This window comes from Sciurus carolinensis, chromosome 2 (genome assembly GCF_902686445.1).
Source record: "Sciurus carolinensis chromosome 2, mSciCar1.2, whole genome shotgun sequence".
NCBI classification, from domain to species: domain Eukaryota; kingdom Metazoa; phylum Chordata; class Mammalia; order Rodentia; family Sciuridae; genus Sciurus; species Sciurus carolinensis.
The window spans coordinates 197,396,626-197,419,913 of NC_062214.1; the positions used below are offsets into that span (position 1 = coordinate 197,396,626).

At 42.4% G+C, this 23,288-nt stretch overlaps 1 protein-coding gene across 1 annotated transcript in view; it reads left to right on the forward strand.

Moving 5' to 3' along the window:
- The window catches only part of Rcor1 (REST corepressor 1), a 131,368-nt gene that overhangs the window by 82,572 nt on the left and 25,508 nt on the right, over positions 1–23,288 (forward strand). The window contains exon 4 of the mRNA XM_047538626.1: positions 20,331–20,383. Coding sequence (XP_047394582.1) covers positions 20,331–20,383 — 53 coding nt within the window. The remainder of the gene's footprint in view (positions 1–20,330; positions 20,384–23,288) is intronic.

Genomic DNA, 23,288 nt, shown 5'->3' on the forward strand with positions numbered 1-23,288 from the left:
ATGCCTATTCTGTATCCTCCTCATGAATATTCAGCATCCATGTTAGCATATTTAAGTTGTTAAGAGCTTACATACAAAGAAATATGTTTAATTTTGACTCAGAGGGATCTGTTTTTTTTGTATAGTACCTTCCCTGGAACATGGAAATTGAACTACTTGTAGTAATGTTAAACATAATTAATATGATACTCTTCTCAATCTAATGTGATTTTTTTTTTTGAGGGGGGGGGTACTAGGGATTGAACCCAGCAGTGCTTAACTACTAAGCTACATCCCTGCCCTTTTTTATTTTTTATTTTGGAACAGGGCCTCCCTAAATTGCTGAGGCTGGCTTTGAACTCATGATCCTCCTGCCTCAGCCTCCCAAGCCTCTGGGATTACAGGCATGTGTCAGAGTGCCTGACTCAAAAGAACATCTTAATTTTATCACCATCAAGCTATTGTTGAACGAGTTTTTATAAGAACAGAATAGCAGAGAAAGAGTACTGGCATTTCTGATGCCTTTGCCATGTTCGAGAAGACCTTTCTAAGCATTTCCTGATTTTCTTCTTTCCTTGTGAGCATTTGTAGGGACTTAAAAAAGCAATCTATGCCATTTTTGAACATACTGTTCTTTCTTAAAGAGAGCTGAAAATCTGCCTCCCTGTGTTGTAAAGCTTTGTTTGCTGGGCTCTGCTGAATAAGTCTGCTTCACATGAGTCATCCTGTCTCCTTTATTCTGAGTCCAAGTTTGACCTGCCTAGTTGCTGTGAGTGCTCTTCAAGGTGGTTTGATTGTGGAGTCTCTTTCCACGTGTTGCCTTCCTGGACGTATTCTGTTCATAATGCTCATCTTCAGGTGTGGTGTACAGAACTGAATATTGAGGAGGGTGGGCATTTGCTGAACTTTATGCCAAGCACAACAGGTATTGAAATGCTGTCCGTGTTCCCATAGCTTTCAGTCTCCACGGTAACCCAAGGGAAAGTTCCTGCTTTCATTTTACAGCTTGCCTTCCACATGGGTATGTAGAACCAGCATGGATCCTATGTGATGGAGCCCAGAGTGCTGTCCAGAGTTACTGGGCTTCTGGTTGGGCTCTGAACCTGTCTCTCAGACTGAGTCCTTCAAGTCTCAGTCCTGTCTTCACTCCTACCACCGTCCATCTGTCATTGCAAGCCAAGATTATATTAGCATCTTTTGCATATTTGTATTTTGTTACCTGTTACAATCTTTGGAGTCAGAATTTGATTTTAATATTTTTTTCTAGACCTAGAAGGAAAGAGCAGAATATAGAAAGTTAGTAGGTTTTAAAATGGTGCTTATTGCCTAAAATAAATTTGCAGTTTTAGTTTATCGTTTGTTTATTTTAAAAAATTCTTTAGTTGTAGATGGACACAATACCTTTACTTTATTTATTTTTATGTGATGCTGAGGACCGAACCCAGTGCCTCATGCATGCTAGGCACAACCCCAGTCTCCTGTAGTTTTAGTTTAGTCACTGCTCAGTATTAGTTAAAGCTTTAAACCTTACAGACCAATCTAAAAGTAAAAAAATTTTTTTAAGTACTGAGATTTGAACCCAGGGTGTTATGTATGCTAAGTAATCACTCTACCACTTAGCTACATCTCTAGGTATTTTTAAATTTAATATTTGAGACAGGATCTTGCTAAATTGCCTAGACTGGCCTCAAACTTGTGATCTTGCAAAATGCTACTATCCTTCCTCCACTATTCTGCTTTCGTAAACTCACAAAACAGATTTTTTTCTCCTTAAAAAAATCACATTAGATTGAGAGTATTGTGTTTATTGTTTAACATTACTAGCTTCCAAGTAGCTTGGATTTCAGGCATGCACCACTCTATCCAGGTGTAACATTTATATACTGTTGAAAGTTTAGAAAACAGAAAAGCACAAAGAAGAAAAATTAACCCATTTTCCCATCACCCAGAAATAACTGCTAAACATTTTGGAATGTTTCTTACAGTCACTTTCCCCCTACGTATTGTATAGATGAAATGAGATGATGGGTGTATATGTGTGTGTGTGTTGTTTTGAGCACTTCCCACATTGTTAAAATGCCTTGTGGACATTTTAAAACACTAATAGTTCATCCTATGGATTTATCAGTGTACTTAGCCATTCCTGTACTGAAAATTCAAATTGTTTTAAATTCATTGCTATTGTAAACAGTCTGCCATTAAAAACTGAGTCATAGACCTCTGTCCATTTTTTGTTTTCTTTTGTTTTAGTACTTTTTAGGGTTGCATTCCTAGGAATGGGATTGTGAATTAGAAGGGATTTGCTTCACTGCCCAAGTGTGAGGACGTGTACATGTGGCATTCTTTCATGTCAGTCAGGTTTTTCTGAGTAGGTTTGTACTTGTGGAGTTTGGGAATTATGCCCTTGACTAGTGATCTAATCAAAATTAGGCATTAAAATGTAATTTTGGTGTTACAAGTATAGAGAATACAACTATACAGAATTTATTCTCTTGGTCATTTATCATCTTTCTTAGTTCTTCTTCTTGGTAATAGGCAAAAAAAGTAGTTTTCTACTTGCTACTTGCCTTTCTCCTTTATTTTAAAGGAATGTTGAATCTTGATTGTTCATCATTGACTTGAACTTTAGGTGGAATCAGGAAATTGGAATGTGAGTAGATTTTAGCAAATTGCAAGAAATTTTGCCTATAGATCCCTGACTTTTCTCTGTTGGTTTCTTTTTCTCTCAAAGGAATTGTTGAGATTCTGCCTCTTAGGATTACTTAAGATTATTACAAAATTTTTAGTTAAAAACTTATTTATAAGAGTAAATGGTGCTGGACTGGGATTACAGCTCAGTGGTAGAGGACTTGCCTAGCACGCGTGAGGCACTGGGTTTGATCCTCAGCACCACATAAAAATAAATGAATAAAATAAAGGTATTGTGTCCATCTACAACTTAAAAACACAGTACTGTAAAACATTTGAACAATGTGTAACACATAATGTAGATAGTGAAAGCTCTTTCATAGCCATTGTTTATAATACATATTTTTCTAACATTTTATGCATATTAATAAATATATAAACTATTATCACAAAATATAAACTATTCATCAATATGCTCTTCAAAATATATTTGGGACTTTGTTCCATCTTACCACATCTACAGTTACTTTTTGACTATAACAAAGTATGGCTGTACTATAATTTAGTTGTTGTCTTTTTTTTTTTTTAAACAAAATTGCCTCTAATAATAAATATTTGAATATTATAGTCCTTTCCCCGCCCCTTTTCTTTTAATAAAAGCTGCAGTGAACATTCTTATTTACTGTACCGGTAGCATAATGATGTTTCCATCAATGCATATATGGTGGTCCCATAAGATAATAATGTAGTTGGGCACAGTGGTACATGCCTGTGATCCCAGCTGCTTGCAAAGCTGAGGCAGATGGATCCCAAGTTTGAGGCTAGCTTCAGCAAGTTAGTGAGACCCTGTCTCAAAATAAAAAGGGCTGGGAATGTAGCTCAGTGGTAAAAGCACCCCTGGGTTCACTCCCCAGTACCCCCCAAAAAAAAAAAAATAAGCACTGAACTGAAAAATTCCTATTATCCAGTGGCATTGTAGCTCTTGCATCTACTCATTTGTTTGTGGATACTGCTCTGCCAGTCCTTTAAGTATAGCCCATATAATCATGTACAAAGCATGAAAATGAAGACAAATGATGATGGGACTGGTTTCTGTCTTTATTTTATTTTGAATCATGATCATTATTTATTTATTTTTGACGATCTTAAGGATGGAACTCAGGGCCCCAGACATACGAAACAAGCACTCTGCCACTAAGCCACATCCCTAGTCCTCATTGCTATTGTAGAGTGTACTTCTCTTTACTAAAAAACGCTGTAAAACCGCGTGCTGTGTCATGTCAGCAGCTCATACTGCTCATGTTTTCTGCATCTCTTGATTGCTTCGTTTTCTCGTGTGTGATCACCATGACCTAGGAGCAGAGGCTGTAACTAATGCAGCCCAGTGTGCAGTAGGCTATATATACCACATACATTTGTGTAAGTATACTCTGGTTTTCGCACAATGACAGAAGAGCCTAATGACACATTTTCAGAATGTATCCCCATTGTTAAGTGGCACATGACTGTCCTTCAGAGAGTAATTTTAGGTTTATAGCTAAAGAAAGCAGAAAATACAGAGAATGCCCACATACCTTCTGCCCCCCTAAACCTGTAATCTACCCCTCCATTGACATCTTGTACCTGAGCTCACCAGAGGGGTGTATTGGTTTCAGTTGATGAACTTTCACTGACAGCAGATTGTCACCCATGTGCCATTTTGACACCAGGGCTCACTCCTGTGCTGCATGAACACATGGGTAATGGCATGCTTCCACTGTTGGAGTTGTCATGCAGTGTAGTTAGAGTGCCCTAAGAATCCTCTGTGCTTTGCCTTTTCATCTTCCTCTGCTCCTCAGCCCCTGGCAACCACTGACCCTGCACTGTCTCCGTAGACTTGCCTTTTCCAGAGGCCATCTGGTTGGACTCAAAGTACAAGGCCTGCCACTTAGGACCATGCCCCTGAGGTTCCTCCATGCCTTTGTCCTGCTTGATGGCACATTTCTGTTTAGCACTAAATGATATTCCCTGTCCAGATGTGAAGGCTGTGGTTATCCATTTGCCCACTGGAGGGCCTCCTGGCTGCCTCTGGGCTCTGCAGCCTGACCAGAGCTGCGGTTGCTTCTCATGGAGGGGTTTGTATGGTATTCACCGAGGAGCATGGTTGCTGGACTGCAGGCAGGAGCTTGTGGTCTCCTCCACTTGGTTTAGCCTTGTGCGTACCTGTGTGTCTGAACTCTTGATTTTGTTTCATTGTTCTGGGTTATTTTGTTGTTGTTTTCCTTTATTTAGTACCATCTTTTCCATCTTCCTGACTCATGTATTTTTTTTTAAGTAAATCTTAGACTCGTGGAATGAAGTTCTCCCCAGAAGTATCTTGCTTGGGTTGCATTGGATTTGAGTTCATTCATCATTGATAGAACTTCCTCCTGCTCAACAAAAATAGAAGTAACTAGGTGAGGGATGCAGAAAGCTTATGCTTAGTGGTGAAGAGAGAGCACAAAAATGAACATGTGAACAAATAATTTGTTTCTAGTCCTTTTTAGAGGCAAAAAAATTGAATTCTAGAGAGGTTTCATCAAATGTTTACAGTCTCACAGCTAGTTAGTAGCCAAGATTTGCCTAGCACACATCTGCCTTCATGCAGGCCTTGTTTAAGAAAGTACATAAGTACTTAAAATATTACTAATATTACAAGGGTTGCTTTGGACTGTGCCTAACTAAAAGCCATTTAATGGGAGGTACAACCTGTGGGGTTTGCTTAGAACAGGTGCTCTGTAGAGACACCTTTTGTGTTGAAGAAATGTAAATAATTCTTAGCAGCATAGATAAGAGCAGTAGAGTTGAAACAATATTCCAACAAATGGTCATAGAAAATTGTTTGAAACAGTGTATAAGGTGTAGGGGCAGAGACTTGAATGACAAGAACAGTCTGCCATTGTGTGGTGAGGCTGGAAATGGTCACTCAGTGGAGAAGACTCTTGACCCTTAGATTATTTCAGTCCTGGGTGTCTCTTACCCTGGCAATCCCTCAGGCCCAGCAGAAGGCACTAGTCTCTCCTGGGGAGCAGCTGCAGGACACTGTACACCTTTGGGCAAACTGGGGAGGCATTGAGTGTGCGTTCACTTACAGGACAAGAGCCCAGTGCTCTCTGAACAGGAGAAGCACATCCACAGAGGAATGGGGCATGAGGAGGAAAGCAGTGCTTTGTTTTGGAGATTGCCAGAATGTGATCCATGGTACCCTTGAGGAATTGAGATGGGAAAAACTAGAAGGCAGTTGGCTTCTTAAAGGAATGAGGATCCCTTGAAGGGTTTATAGTTGGAAGTGGTAGCATTCACATGAGAAAGCTCTTGACAGCCTTAGGATGTAGACAGGGGTAGGGACTAGGGCAAAGAGTTTCTGTGCAGTTTGAGGTGGGCTGCCCTGGCCATGCCAGCACTTTGGAAGCAAAGCAGAAACTCAGGAAGGCCAACCAGCAGTGTCATGAGTCTTTGAACTTGTCAGAATTGGTGTGGTGGTCCAGGGCCTTCGGCATGCCTTTCTTACAGGTGTACCTGCACCCTTCAATCCTTGATTCCATGCTGCCTTCCCAGTTGCTTCCCTTCCCCACATTGTCCCCAGTTTAGGCCACCAGACCTTGCCTGACTGCACTTACGTATTTTCTAGGGATGCTATGCACTGTGCAGTGCCCAACCCCCCGCAATAATGGTGTTGGGGATTGAACCCAGAGCTTCAAACATTCTAGGTAAGTGCTATTAACATTGAGCTGTATCTCCAGGTCACCCCTGCTTAGATTTTATTTTGAGACAGGTCTCCCTAAGTTGACCAGGCTGGCCCTGAACTTGGCATCATCCTGCCTCAGCCTCCTAAGTAGCTGAGACTACAAGTATGCACCATAGCACCTGTACACTTCCCTCTTGTTCCTACACTTTCATCAGGGAGGTGCAGACTCACCTGATGGACTTCGTTTGTGTAGGGAGCAACTGAAGATTAGCAGAACACTAGTGGACATATGAGTACCAAAAACTTGCAAAAGAGTGTTTGGTGTTGTTGGTTTTGTGACACTGGGGATTGAAACCTGGTGTGCTCAGAGCCACAGAGCAGCATCCCCAACACTATTTTAAATTTCATTTTGAGACACCATCTTGCCAGGCTGTTCTGGAACTTGAGATCTTTCTGCCTCAGCCTTCTCAGTCAGTAGAATTACAGGTGTGGACTCTTGCATCTGGCTTTTTGTTCTGCATGGGTAGAGGGTTTGTTTTTTTTCCGCCTTGGTACTAGGGATTGAACTCAAGGGTGCTTAACCACGGGTCTACTTTGCCAGCCCCCCACTTTTCTTTTTCCTCTTTTTTTTTTTTTTTAATTTGGAGACAGGGTCTCACTGAGTTGGTTAGGCCTTACTAAATTGTTGAGGCTGGCTTTGAACTCAGAGTCCTTTTGCCTCTCCCTCCCAAGCTGCTAAATTCTAGGCATGCGCCACTGTGCCTTACTGTGTTCTGTTTTTACTAGTGAGTCTTGCTTTGAAATGTGTAGTTAGGTCACATCTCAGGCCCAGTCTGGTTCCTTTTACTGATTTGGGGAAAGCAAAGCTTACCAAAGCAAGTGTGGTTGAGTATACAGCAGAAGTGTGACCTGGGGCAGTCAGGGTGGGGGGTTCTTAGGGAAAAGAAGGGGCTAGGAAAGGGAATTATCTGAGGATGATTTGATGTTTGAGTTTTTGAAAATGGAATTTGAAAGAGGTGGGTTGGAGCTAGTGTGTAGATTCCAGCACTGAGGTCCCCAGGGATGGTGACGGTTACTTCCTGAAGGAGCACACTTCCCAGGAGGGCTTGCTGCTGTCTGGGGCTGCTGTGAGCAAGGCAACATTTGGCCATTGGAAGTCGCCACAAATAGATTGTCCTGCTCACTTATGCATTATGTATTTTATAAGATATATATAGTAAGTGCTTATGCAGTTATTTAAGTGTTTGCATCTTAAAAATTTTAGAAAAATGAGAAAAATCTGGTACAGTGGTAAGGAGCATGGTTCTCAGTGTTAAAGGACAAAGACAGAAATTATTAGCTGTACCAGAGATAGTCAAACTGAGTGATTCTGTTTTTGAGCTGGCTATTAATGGTTAAGGAAGAGTTAACACATACATGTAAGATGTCTGTTTGTGCCAAAATACAAGATTAGATTAGGGATATTAAAATAAGCTTTAGCTTTTCTTAATAGGAACCCTTCTTGCAGGACCCTTCTGCTTCAGCACAGTTTTAGTACTGTGTACTGTGTGAAAGTTGAGAATTCATACACACGCACACTCAAACGCGTTCTGTACTTTCACATAGATGTGTGTGGTGAATACATTTGCCACCTATGTTGTGACTAGAGAGCAGTCTGTGTTCAGAAGATCCTGGGCTCTGCATCCCTGTGAATCTCACCAGAACCTGACAGTTGTAACCAGGCCTTGGGTAGCCTGACTCTTCTTCTGCCTTGTGAGCTCACGAGTGTCCTCAGTGCCCTCTGTGGAATGTGTTCCCAGATCTCCACACAACTTCTGCCTTCAGTTCCTGCTGTCACCACTGGGGTGTCCCTGTGTCACAGAGACCTTCTCTGACCACACTGTGAAATAGGAACCACTTACTGTCTTTGTCTTATTTCCTTCATTCCTCTTATTATCACCTTCCTCTAAAATATTATTTATTTTGTGTCTCTCCACTGTACTGGGAAACCGAGTGGGGGAACTTGTACATGTGTTAGCTCTTTCAAACTTCTTGGCACATAGTGGGTGTACCACACACTTCTTGCACACACTTCTGGTGCAAGAAGAGAGAGTGGGAGTTTGGAGATTCCTTGGGATAGAGATTTTCAAGTATGGCGTATTTAGCTAATTACTGTGCAAATTGGCTCATCTGGACTCCTCCATGTGTTCTTCACAGCCACTCACCTTGTGGTCACCGTTTTTTTAAACTCAGTAAACATTTGAGTGACTGCTTATGTGCATTGGTAGGCACTGGAGGAGAACATGGGCAGCCCAACGGGCTGGCTCAAGTGTGGCCTACAGTCCAAGGGGATGTGGCACCAGGAGGTGCCTGGTTCACTGTGTTGTGACACTGGAGTGCATGACAGCTCTCTCATGTCCCACCTCTGACTGCATTTTGGGCAGGGCTGGGAAGATAAGCCTACACTGGCTGGTTTCCAGCTTTCTATAAATACATGACTATAGCAAAGATTAGAATTTGTGATTAGAATGAGTTTTTGAGTGTGTGAAAATTACCTTCATCATTTCTACTTCCTATCAGGTGCTTTTAGAATTGGCTAAAACAGGCTGGACTGCCAGACAAACAAAGCCAAATGTCTCTGTGCGTGAAAGCTCCGTGGTTACTTGATGATGCCGTCCTTGCTCCATCACTCCTCAGCCTTCACCCTCTTGAGCTGGAGTCTCAGCTCTTTGGTTATGATTTTTCTCTTCTTCCTGCTGACAGTGCACGTTTGATTATAGTTTGGAACTGCTGCAGATGTTACCATGGGAGTATTATTTGACCTATTTCTTCATCCCATCTGGAGTATAGATTCTCGGCTTTGAGAGATTGATGCCAGATAACTTCCCAAAGTGGTCAGACTGGTTTATCCTGTTGCCACAGTAAGATGCAACTTTTATTTGCTCTTTGTCCTCTTTAATTGCTGGGGTTGGGTTTTAGACATCTTGTGAGTATCACGTTGTTTTTCATACCCAAGAATTTTGCTACTTTTATTAGGTGTGATGATGGCCTTATGTTTATGTAAAATATGTTCACATTGAATAAACATTCAGATTGGTATTTGTAGCAATTAAATAAATAACTGGGATTACTGTTTATTTATTTATTTATTTATTGGTACTGGGGATTGAATCCAGAGCCTCATGCATGCTATGCAGGTACTCTGAGCTGTATCCCCAGCTATGAGATTTACTTTAAAATTTTTGAGCACATTTTGGGTTCAACTAGCTGACTTAGAATATGGACACAGATTATTGTTGCAGTATTTATTAACTATTTTGTGGTTATGTAGAATATATATACTCAGACACACTCAATATTTGACTGTAATATATAAAAATAACTCTCAGATGCCTCAGAAAAAAGTCACCTATGTACATAGAAGTTTGTTTTATTATTAATAATGACCTATAATCCTTCACCCCCTGATGTAGATTTTTTTTCTGTTTAGGATTTCTGGGGGCCCAACCCAGGTGCCTCTCTTAACATGTGTTCTGTATCTATGCCCCCAACAATGTAACTATAACTAGTGTGTGCTTCTGTGCACTTTGGTTGTAAGCACAGATGTTATCATACTGCATATAACAGTTTTAAAACTCCAGTTCCTGTGATTAAAAAATAAACTGAAATTTGAACTTCAATAATATCCCATCTTGTAGCTTGTTTTACCTAAGCATGTCCCAGTCTATGTGCACATGGTACTGGTGATGGAACCCAGGGCCTCACATTTGCTACAAGTGCTTCAACCACTGAGCTACATCCCCAGCCCTTTTTAAAATTTTATTTTGAGACAGGGTCTCAGTAAGTGACCCAGGCTGACCTTGAACTTGTGCTGCTCCTGCCTCAGCCCCTGAGTTGCTGGAGTGACAGGTGTATGCTCTCTCATCTAGGAACTATGTTCCATTCATGAAGATGTAGATTTTTTTTTACTGTTTGTCTTTACTATAAATGACAGGTGAGTATGCCAAAATGTGGTGGACAAGAAAGCCTCCTTGACTGCAGATCAGGGTTCCCAGCTAAGTGCATTCATGATTCTTTTTCTCTGGCATTTATGGCAATTGCGATTAATTATCTGTGTAACTATATGTCTGTCCAACTGTAAGAGTTCCAAAAGTGCACAGATTATCTTATCACAACTATGTGAGCAGCACTAGGCACACAGTAGGCCTGAATGATTTGTTGAATCATTGGAAAAATAATTCAATGTAAAACATTCTAGCTTATTTAAAAAGTCACCCTGCTGCTGTGTACTTTGGAAGTTCTGAAAGAAGCTGTTTTCTGTCATAGCGCTTCTGTGAAGGTTCCTTTACTAGATGAAGAAACCCACAAGTTTTGGGCATGAAACTGTTGGGATGTGCTGTGGAAACCCCTCCCCACAACACACATGCTCACTGTCTCCAAGAGACTGCTTGCCTTCTCAGGGCTGAAGAGATGGTTCCTCCAGGGGAAGTGACTCGTGTTTTTGTGTGTGTGACAGCTTCCTGTGACAGAAACCTCTTTCCCTCAGCTGCTTGAATGGACTTTAGGACCCCTTCTCCTTGGAAGGTGGAAGAACCAGGGCTAGAGGATGCATGCCCCAGAAATGAGGCATGCTGAGGATTTGCAGAGCTTTCTATCCGTCTTCTGACCATCCCTTTTTTTCCTCTACCCAGAACCCTTCAGTACTCTTTAATAGAGCACAGGAAGGAAAAATTTTCGCATGATTGGGAATACATAAATTAAGATGTTATAGCTTAGTGGTATAGCATATGTTTAGCCTGTGTGAGGCCCTGGGTTTGAGTCCCAGCACTGCACCAAAGGGGGGGGGGGAGATAAAAAGCTGGTTGCCATGGTGTACATACATCTCTTATCCCAGCAGATCAAGAGGCTGAGGTAGGAGGATTATAAGTTCAAAGCCAGCCTCAGCAAAATCGAGGCGCTAAGCAACTCAGTGAGACCCGGTCTCTAAATAAAATACAAAATAGGGTTGGGGATGTGGCTTAGTGATCGAGTGCCCCTGACTTTAATCACTGGTACCACCCCCAAATAATAAAGTTAAAAGCCTTATTTATGTAGTAATAACATAAAAATCACATTTCTCCTTGTTTTTGTGATTTTGATATCTTCATGATTTTTTATTGCCAGGACTTTAAAGTTCTGTGCTTGTTGAGATGTGGGATTTTTGTTCGTTTCACTGTGTTTTGTTTTTGATTTAGATTCTCACTGTGCCAGGCTGGCCTCCCAGTTCCTGGTGTCAAGTGAACCTCCTGCCTCAGCCTCTTGAGCAGCTGGGGATTAAAGCACTACCATATGTGACTTGAGATTATTTTTATTATATTAAAATGAGGAGTGCTGAATTGGATGCAGTGACACATGCCTGTAATTCCAGTAAGTGGGAAGTTAAGTCAGGAGAAGGCCAGCTTCAGCAACTTAGCAAGACCCTTTATCAAAGTTTTAAAAAGGGGGGTGGCTGGGGATGCAGTTGAGTGGTAGAGCACCTGAGTTTCAACCCTAGTACCATTAAAAAAAAAAAAATTTTTTTTTTTTAAATGAAGTAAAACTGTAAACCCATGCCCTGTACTCATAAGTATTGTGCTCTGATTTACTGACCCATCATAACAACATTGGGAGCAATATAAAAAAACAAAGTACAGAACATCTAGAGTGTGGTCAGATCCTTCCTCGAGCTGGGTGTGTTCATTTTGTGAACATTCACCAAAATACACATAGTATTTTTTGAATACCATATATTTGCATAAAGTGCACCTATATGTCTGTGCACACACGTATGCGTACGTACATGTATGTGCCACATAACGGTGTTTCAGTCAACATCAGACCTCATCAATGACAGCAGCACCAGAAGATGGTGTTGTCTAGTGACATACATCATGGTACTTCAGTGTGGGTATGTAGACTCTGTGGTGTTTGCAGAACAAAATTGCCTAGTGATGCCTTTCTCAGAACGCATCCCCATTGTCAGGTGACCTGTGGCACGTAGGTGTGCACATGTACACACACATTATGAGGTGGGCACCCAGGACCAGTGTGTTCCGGAGGCTTGTCAGGTGAGTCTGATGAGTCAGGATTGGAAACTGCTGAGCTGGAGAAAGCTTGGAGGGAGTTGAACTGGGCTTGGTTTCTCCTGCTCAGCCATTTAATCTGTGGTTGTAAACTGCACCACTGCCTCTGTTTGAGTCTCACTAATGTTTATGAAGGAATTAAGCTAATAGTTCTTTACATGTGTTTATTTTAGCCCCCACGTTACTCTGTGAGGGCACAGAGCAGGGTCTTATTCTGTCCCATAGTTGAGGGAAGGGGATTATTCAGCAGGCTGTTAGCAGAGGACAGCAGCTTTGCCCCCAGTCCAGGCTCCCCCACTGTAGCCAGCTTTGTGACAGGCAAATGAACAGCAGCAGCCTTCTTTTTCTTCTTCTTTTTTCTTTTCCTGTCAGTGTCAGGGAACGTAGACCATGGCTCCTCCCATCGGTTCACATTGTACAAAGGTACATTTGTGTAGGAGCAAATGAGATTATTTTGAGTTACACGATTGCCTGCTCAGGGACAGGTCAGGTTGGTTGGTTTGATATGGAAGAGGCACAAGTGGACGTTTTGTCACTTGCTCACTTCATTCTGTGAGTGTGCTTTGGGAATTTTTCAAGAGAAAGATACATATTATTTGATTAGTCAGAAAAAATAAATGGGCTTCTGGTGACTGTTGGTTTTAATGGTACAAAAGGTGTGTGTGTGTCTTTTGGGATCTTTACACAGATGAGTGAAGAATGGTGCCAAGACAGGAGCGCTCTCACCCCGTTGTTACTGAGACCTCTGTGTGCTCTACCACGGAACTCTACAGACCCCATCCCTGGGAAAAAATTGTAATGGCAGCATCCATAAAACATTCACATTCAGCATTTAAAAATTTTAAGAACCACTCATAAAATGGTGAAGGAACTTTTAAGATCAGTAGTGGTCACGTACTCATACTAATGAGAAAACTGTGTTGTAGAGACGAGGGCAGGCAGAAGTCACTCAGTGGTACAGGATCCTGGATGGAGGGAGGGTGCAGGGGTGGAGTCTGGATAGGAGCAGATGCCACAAGCTGAACCCCAGTGTGTATGACCAAATGGGGTGTTCATTCACATACTCAGTGTTCAAAGGAGCAGTGTTAATAGCAACAGAAACTACACAGCAGACTCCGTGACTATAGCGGGGAACCCTGTGCTGCTGTGAGAATGAAGAACATGCCAAAATGCCCATCCTAGTAACAGAGAGGAGAAGCCAGCCCAAAAGGTGCAGCACACAGTGCGAAGCAGCCTGCCTTTGGGGCGCCCGCACAGCACCAGGCAGGTGGTTCAGCTCATCAGGAAATGACCAGTGCACAGTGTAGACTCGGCTCCCTCTGTTGGAGAAGTCAGAGGTAGGAGTGAGGAGCTACAGGTGCAACTGCCACCATACCTGTACTGGTCTCTTTGTACTTTTTACAATTGAATAAGGGCTTCACGGTGGGTTTGTATTTAATCATAATCATCATCATTGATTTGAAGTACTGAGGATTGAATCCAGGGGTGCTCTACCACTGAGCTACTGAGCTGCATCTCCAGTCCTCCTCCTTTTTTTTTTTTTTTTTTTCTTTTTGAGTTAAGGTATTGTTAAGCTGCTTGGACTGGCTTTGAACTTGGAATCCTCCTGCTTCAGCCTCCTGAATTGCTGGGATACAGGCAACCTCACCCAGCCTTATTATGTTCTGTAACTTAGATGTATGTAACATTTTAATGTACCTTGTATTACATAATTTAAAATATTAATGATTTGCTAGAGAGTGTAACTCAGTGGTAGATTTTGTGTTTAGTGTGCCAGGCCCCTGGGTTCGATATTCAGCACCTGAAAAAAGATATTGACTGTGAAAGGACCCAGGAGGATATCTAAAACCTGTGACTGAGACTCCATCTGTGTGAGAATTCTAAACTACCCATGTGATCATGATGTATTGTGGTTTATTAAAAGTGCTTTTAATTTGGGGATAAAGGTCCCTGTTGTAGTCATTGGTATGTATATAGAGAATATCTTAGTCCATTTCCTGTTGCTAGAACAGAACACCTGGTTCTGGGTAATTAATAAAGAATGGAAGATTAGTTTGGTGCAAGTTCTGGAAGCTAGAAAGTCCAAAAATCTAGTGCTGGCATCTGTTCAGCTTCTGGTGAGGGTCTCCAGTGGCTTCAACTCAGTTTCAGAGTCAGTGTAAGCAACTCATTGCTCTGGGCCCCGAAATGAGGCAGGACAAAGATCATGATGGAAGGGTGGGGTGGAGGAAGTCAGCTCAGGACATACAATCAGGAGGTAGCCATATTTTTTGTCAAATACGTTATCTGTGTAAAGTGAAGTTTTTTGTTTGTTTGTTTTTTTCAAACTACATTAGGAAAGACCTCCATAAAGAAGCTGCATTTCATTCATGATTTGGAAGGACTTGATCACATTATGCTCTGGCAGATTTCTGCCTTGTGTCTTGTGCCCTCCCTCTTCCCTAAAGACAGTCACTGGGAGCATTAGAATGTTAACTGCAGTCGGTGCCCACCAGGTGGCACAATTGCCTCACTTAAATGATTTATTGAGCTGTGTCAGTGAGTTGCAGTGATAACTCATTCCTTATGTTAATAACAAAAGGAGAGACCATGGTATTTATTATATTTAAAATTTTTTGGCATGCTCAGTTTGAGTATGAGAGAAATTGCAGTCGTGTTTCCTGTGCCTTAAGCCATGCCACTGCAAATGCTACGATAACTTCTTCAGCAGCTCTGTTAAGGCTGTAAGCTGTGTCCTCTGCCCACCCTATGGTGTCATCCTATTGCTTTGCGAGAATCTGCAAGATCACAAGGTGTTCTGAGTCTCTGCAGTATCTGGGGGAGGGAAGGGTGAGTTAAGGTTACTATGGGAGTTTTCATCTGCATTCTTTCCCTTTTGCTGTTCAGTTGAGATTCTTGCCAATGGTACTAAGGGCATTTGGTTTGGATTAAATCATAATATAAAAGCAAATAAAGCTTGGCAGGAGGATCCATCTGTTTTTTACCTTCAGTTTCCATCACTTCAACCACAGGTTTTTTTTTTGTATAGAAGATTGAACCCAGGGGGCATTTTACCACTGAACCACACCCCCAGCCCTTTTTATTTTTTATTCTGAGACAGTCTTGGTAAGTTGCTGAGGCTGGCCTCAAATTTGCAATCCTCCTGTCTCAGCCTCCCAGGTGGCTGGAATTGTAGACATGCACCACTGCTCTCGTCCACTTCAACCACAGCTTGACTTTCTTAACTCCAGTCACTAGATAGAGTATGTTAGTCAGCCTCACTTCGTTCCCTTTCCCTTGGAGACAGTCCTTATCTGAAAAACCTTCTCCCTTTGACTCCTTTCCTCAAGAGACAGGATTGCACGTGGAGGGTTAAGGCCACACATTCTAGGATCAGACACTCCAAGTATATTTGTCTCATTTCTGTCATTTACCAGCTGTGTGACTCTGACCAAGAAATTTGACATCTCTGAGCTTCAGTTTCTTCATTTGTGACAGTGATAATAGAATTATTACAAAGGATTAAAAAGATAATCTTTGTGCTGTGTGCAGTGGCGCATGCCTGTAATCCCAGTAGCTTGGGAGACTGAGACAGGAAGATCACAATTTCAAAGCAGCCTCAGCAACTTGGTGAGACCCTGTCCCAAAATAAAAAAGAGCTGGGATGTGGCTCAGTGGTTAAGTGCCCCTGGGCTCAATTCCTAGTACCAATAATAATCATCATCATCATCCTTGTCAAGACTTAGGACACTGGCACAAAGTAGCTCTCAGGTACCTCTTTTGATACCAGTCTACTGAGATTACAGGCATGAGCCACTGTGCCTGGCTAACTATGGTTTTTAGGTAATCCATGTAGCTGTTGAAGCTCCCCTACTCCCCTCAGAACTAGGAGTTGAACACAGAGGTGCTCAACCACTGAGCCACACCCCCAGCCCTTTTTATTTTTTGAGATGGGGCCTTGCTGAGTTGTCCAGGTTGGCCTTGGCCTTGTGCTCCTCCCGCCTCAGCCTCCCAGGTCACTGGGGACTTTCCTTGAGTTGTCATCACCATCCATCCCTATTGACTGTTAGCTGGTGCCCCTATGCCATCTGACACCTGTGCTGTTCCTTCATGTATTTATGTTCTCTTCTGTCCTCTGTGTGTGGTCTCAAGCTGCAACAGGAAATCAGATTGGTTTTGCTTTTGCATTTTGACCTGCATGTAATACAGTGCTCTAGTCATATTAAGTACAGTTCTATAATATTTTTTTAGATGTTGGTAGGCCTTTATCATATTCACTCATTTATATGTGGTGCTGGGAATCAAACCCAGTGCCTCACACACGCTAGGCAAGTGCTCTGCCACTGGGCCACAGCACCAGCCCAAGTTTAGTAATATTTGAGTGAGTTTTGGAATTTTTTACATTTTCTTGATGAGTGAGATCTTTCTGCATTTAAGTGATGTTTCCCCCCCTCCAAAAAAAAAAAAAAAAAAAACCCACAACTCATTCACTTGTGTTTGTCATAATGGTAAGCTCTTATCTCTTCAGAAAAGCTACAGAACTGGGTGGGGTGGCTTGTCTTTAGCCCCAGCTGTTTGGGTGGCTGAGGCAGGAGGCTGACTTGAGTCCAGGAGTTCAGGAACCAGCCTGGGCAACAGAGTAAGACCCTGTCTCAGAAATACCAAACCAAACAAAAAAGGCATGGGTTTCTATTCTCTGTGCACCTCTTATAGAGTCAGAGGGGTAGCCAACCTAATTAGGGTTACTTAGTTCTTAATTGTTTCAGTAGGAATTGGCAAGATTTTTTTTGTTGTTGTTTTTAAATTGTATTATGAAGAGGTGGAGTTTTAGCATGGAGCAGTTACCTCACTGACTGATTTTTCCAGCTCCTGGCTGTCAGGTTGGGGCCAGTTTAGTTGCATCAGACAGGCCCCCCACTCACACGCAGACTCATTCCTGTGCTGGGAAGGTGGGTGGGTGTACATGCCCAGGCCCGGGGGGTCACATGGGCATCTTCTCAGGCTGAGCACCCTCGACTCTCCATCCCGACTAGTTGGCCCACTGAGCTCTGCCCACAAGGCGCCTCACTCCCAGATTGGGACGAACTCTGGTTGACTTTCTAGGGGCAGGGTAGAATCAAGATCCTTACTTGCCGAGACAGGAAGCTCCTCCTTTCGGGAGGAGCTCTTCAGGGTCCATTTTCTTGTCTGAGAGCAGTTTGCCATGCAGCTTGATCCTCTTGCCAGTTCCTCTCTTTTTCACCCCCGTAAGCATCAGTTATCCTTTGTGTTTTATGAGGGCAGCTGGGAGCAGGTTTTATTTTTTTAGGTTGAAAGTTCATTTCTACTTTACTTAGGGAGACCACGTGGGAGGTTTTAAAAATGTGTATCTTCCATTTTCATAATGACCAGCAACAGCTGCTCCTGTTCATGAAGGAGCAGGTACGTGGTAGGTGCCATCCCTCTTACTGTCAAGGAGGTGCAGAGCTGAGGAGCAGGCATAGCAGGAGGGATGTGAGAAACAGCTTGTCCACAGCAGCGTTTGTGCAGAGTTCACTCTGGTCCAGAACATCCAGAGGAAAAGGGGCAGCCAGGAGGAGTGGTCTGGTTCTCCCTGTTAGGCAATGGCCCAGCTTTAGTGGTGAGAGCTAATTCCTAGTGTGAAAACAAATTACAGCAATTCAATTAAAGATCTTGATTGACTTTATTTTTTATTTTAGAATTGTACCATATTTCATCCCGTAGACTTAAGTGTGCCTGTCCACTGAGCAGAAGAGGTTGGCATGAGAGAGAAAGGGAATGAGGCAGAAACACAAGAACCAAAAGTGGATTTCTCTGTGGGTTAGGGAGACAGCGAAAAGAAAGTAACTGATTAGTTAAGTTCAGGTTATTTCAGTTTACAAGAGTGTAACTATTAAAGCCAGGGAACTTCATTACCATACTCATTGAAATTGGCCTATTTGGGAAATTTTGCTGTTATCTGTTTAATTCTGCTGAGTTGGAAGATCAGATAAACCTTAACTTAAGGTGGATGACATGGAACATTAATGTGTCTGACTCCATTTTGGTTTTTAGCCTGGTCTTTGGGGGCCCAGTAGAGGAGCTTAGTCAGAAACAGTGGCTTTCTAAGTCCCTTTAATTCAGCACTGGGAAGGTCAGGAAAGTGGTGAAGGGAACACAGTCATTAGATCAGCACTTCCTGTGGGCCAGGCTCTGCTTCATGAACTCAGAGACAGACAGCTGGGTTCAGGTCTCTGCCTGACCTTGCTGCCTTTACTTCACTGGAGGAAGCCAAAACGTGGAGTAGCACAGTAGCCCCAGCCTTCACTCAGCACAGGTTGTCACCCTTTGGTGGACATTGTTGATGTTGACAGTCTTTGACAGCATTAGTGAGCCTCATCACAACCTCAGAGTCCCACCTGGTACTACCAAGTGGCTTTCTTTAAGGAGCTGTGGTAGAGTTCTTTCCTTCTTCTACAACTGACTCCAAGCACATCTGAAAGAACATGATTTTAAAGGCCACCTTAGTAAGAGCACCTGGTTGTTTAAGATACTGCAGTTGTGACAGCCAGCCTGAGTTGCAGCAGCTGGAATCTACTGGGTTGGTACCTTGCACCCTTCATACCACCAGGGAGTGCCTGTATTGAAACACAAAAGGGCAGAGGACAGTGGAGCAGCATCCAAGAATGCTTGGTTTTGCATTGAAATTTTAGCTAAATCTGGTTGGAGAGAATGGATCAGGCTCTGTGAAGTCCATTGCTGAGGCAGCAGAATGGACTCTTCAGCAGATACCTGTGCCTGGTCCCAGCAGGACAGGTCACTGAATGGCTCCCTCATGCCTGAAGAGCATGTGACTGCCTGGCATGATCAACCCTATTGCAAAGTGGAAAGCAAGGAATTCACCTTGGCACACACTGCTCCTCCACCTCCACCCCTTAAAATCACCAGTTTCAACTTTCTCTGACAAACCAAGATCATTCAGTTTGTTACTTTTTAAAATTCAGGTAAATTAGAATCTGAGTGAAGTTACCAGCAAGTTTGAATTTTAAATATAAAAAAAAATTAGAGCCTTAGTATTAATGTTAATATTGAGTGTGCAGTTATAGGTATTGCTGTTTGAATTGATATTTTTCTTTTTCCTTTTTTTTTTTTTGTTAACACACAATAAAATTTCCCCCAAGTATTAGAATACATACTAATAAAAGAATCTTTATTCTTTTTCATAATAGATCTCTTTTTGCTAAATTGGTTGTCAGTTACACAGCAATTATGAATGTGGTTGTGATGTACTTGCATCTGTATACTGGGATTAATGTCTGATTGACAAAGTCACTTCTGTGTCCATGGGCAAGGGAGCTAGTGGAAGCCTCTTTTTACAGTTGTCATTGCCTCTGGAGCATGAGATTTGGGGGCAAGAGGAGATAGGGAATGGAAGGAATTTTACTATTTTATTTCATGCCGTTCTGTGCTTCTTTATTACTTTTTAAGCTCGTGTTTTTTTGTAATTCATGAAGGGAAGTCACTCATGAATTTAAGGCAGTGCTGTTGACCAGCACTTCGTTGCTTTTCTGGCATACCTGGGAAGAAGGACTAGAAAGTCCTGAGGAGGAAGGAGGATACTTCTCCTGGGGGTTGAGTGTTTTCCCAGAAGCCAGCAGCTGCCACCTTGTATGGGAATATTTACCTCGCAAGCACAAGGCCCTGGGTTCAATCCCCAGCACCAAGGGGGAAAAAAAGATTATGCTCACCACCTGAAGGTAGCTGCTGGTTAGTACTTGAGTGCGTTCATTCTGACAGTTCTCCATGGGATTTATATCTGTGGGGTCTGCGATGGGGTGTACCATGTGATTTTGCTTTTTTTACAATCTGCTTGGGTGTTCCGCCTTAAACATGACAGACCTGGCACAGATCTGTCAGTTCTGGGGGACCGGACTGTGCCATCTTTCTGTCTGCTCACCGCCTCTCCTCCTGTCTTGCAGTGGATGAGTATATCGCCATCGCCAAGGAGAAGCACGGGTACAACATGGAGCAGGTATGGGTGTTTTCCTTGCTGTTGTTGAAAGTGGTTTCTGAGGCAACCCATCAGGGGCTTTCTGTGTGCTTAGTAGCAGCACTACTTCACTGGCAGTTGGCAGTGTCACAGAACCTGGGCTGCTTTCTTCTGCCCAGGTGAGGGTTAACACAGAGGCTTTGATTTGGAGGCAGCCCTGTAGGTGGTGCACTTCTTCACCCTTCACCCTTCACCTAGGTGGCCCTAGGGCAGTGGTTGCCACCCCGTCAGTAGCAGGGTGGGTATGGAGGATTATTCTTCTTAGTATTAATGTTAATATTGAGTTTGCAGTATAGGTATTGCTGTTTGAATTGATTTGAATTGCTGTGAGATATTGTATTCTGACTTCTGATGTCATACACAAACCCATAGTGTTTTATATTCATTGTTTGGAGTCACTTTCAGGTTGTCAACCCTTGAGTAAGGTTTTCATTTAAACACCATTTAGAACATTGGTAAGACGTGTTTTTCTACAAAAGTGTAATGGTAATCTTTTTTCATCTTTACCTCTACTTACTTACTGTTTTAAGCATATTAAGTGGAATCATATTAAGTGCTTTCCATGGCATTGATCTGGCTCTTACAGCCTATAACTTACACTTCCCATTTATACCAATGATCAAAGGTACCATGAGTTTAGATCATATAAAATTATACATTTTCCTTTAGGTTTTGCATTACTTTTAATTAATCTGTCTTGAACATCGGAGGTGCTTTTAGAAAAGTCACTTACATTAGAGCCAGGTGTGGGGTATACACCTGTAACCCTAGCTACTCAGGAGGTAAGAGAATGGCAAGTTCCACGTCACCCTCAGCAACTTGGTGAGACCTGTCTCAAAAGATAAAACAGGTTGGGGGGTGTGGCTCAGTGGTAGAGTACCCTGGGTTCCAGCATCTTCTGCCTCCCCTCAAATGAGCATTTAGCATGATCATTTTCACTTTAGAATTGTGATAAGAGGCTGAGGCCAAGCTTGGGAAACTGAGGCAGGAGGATCTCAAGTTCAAAACCAGCATCAGCAACCTAGCAAGACTCTGTCTCAAAATGAAAAACATAAAAAGGGGGTGGCTCAGTGGTAAAACCACCTAGGATCAATCCTCGATACCAGAAAAAACCACCACCACCACCAACAACAACAACAAAATTAAATAAATAAATAAATAAATAAATAAATAAATAGAAAGGTAGGATGTGTGAGCAAAATGGAAATGTCAGTAAAGAGAAAACCTAAAATGAAATTTAAAAAACTCTGGAGCTAAAAATTATAATAGCTAAAATGATGACTTTACTTGAAGAATTCAAAGTTTGAGCAGGCAGAAGAATTAGTGAATTTCAAAATAGGGCAATTTAAATTAATGGAGTTTAAAAAGGAAAAGATTTAAGAAGGGTGAGCAAACCCCAGGGCCTCGGGGCCATCATCAAGGAGAATAACCTAAGTATTGTGGGAGTTCCAGGAAGTCGAGGGATGACAGAATCATTGATGAAATAAAAATAATGGTCCAAACTTTACAGAGCTGATGAAAGTCATGAATATAAATATCAGAGCAACTGTCAGATAAGATGAACTCCTGCCCATGCCGAGACGCAGCATGAAACTCAGAGGTGAGAGCAGCAAGGGGGAAGCCACTGGCACATGCACCGACTCCCCTAAGCTTGTCACATTTCTCAGGAACTCTGAAGTCCCAAAGACAAGGGTTAATGCATTCACTGTGCTAAAGGAAAACTTGTCAACCAAGATCTTACATCTGACAACACTGTCCTTCAAAAACATAAAGGAGTTTACAGATAATAAAAGGAGTTCATTACCACCAGCTATGCCTGTGGGCGGTCTCAAGGAAATGAAGGGACACCACCCAGGTGTGGTGGCACACCCTGGCATCCCAGGGACCCAAGAGGCTGAGGCCAATCTCAGCAACTGAGCCAGACATGGTCTCAAAATAAAAAGGGTAGGGTTGTAAGTTGGTGATAGAGCTATCATCTGGGATCAAGAGAGAAAGGGGAGAAGGGAAGGAGAGAGAAGGGAAATAAATACTGTATGATTCGGCAGTTCCACTTCTAGGTATATACACAAAGAATCGAAAGCAGGATCTCAAACAGATATCTGTATCCTCATTCACAGCAGCTAAAACATAGAAGTGGCCTACATACCCAACAGGTGAACAAATAAGCAAAATATGGTATATACAAACAATGGAATATTTTGCAGCCTTAAAAAGGAAGTATGCTGTAGCATAATGAACCTTGAGGACATGATGCTGTGGAAAGTAAGCCAGTCACAAAAGCACAAACCCTGCATGGTTCTCCTTGTGAGATCCTAGAGCAGTAAAGACAGCACAGACAGAAAGGGGAGTGGTGGTGCGGGGGCTGGGGAAGGTGTTGACAGGTATGGTGGAGTTTCAGCTGCATACGAGGAGGAGGGTTGTAAGGATGGGTAGTGGGGTCGTTGTACCACAGGTGGATGTGTTCAGTGCCACTGTACATGTAGAAGTGGTCATAGTGATAAATTTTGTGGTTTGTATATTTTATCACAATAAAAACTTGGGGGAGGGAGCCACTTCCACGGACTGTCTTGAGATGCAGAGAGCTACTGATCTGTGAACTGGCAGAGAATGAAACAATTATGACTTGACGGATAGCAGTGAACAAGGAAAAACATAACAATTTCACAGACCCCTCTTCAGTAAATGAAAAGAAGAGGATGGATTGGGAAAATGGAAAATTGTCCTGGGAGATGGACACTCATTACCTTGTAGAATTTTTCTCTATAAATCTGAGTCATCTTGGAGGAATGGACCTCAAAATTATGGTGTCGTCAAAGCATCGTTGTGTCTTTTTTACTGCCGCTTGCTATATTTGTAGCTACGTATGATGTTGAAGTAGCATGCCAAC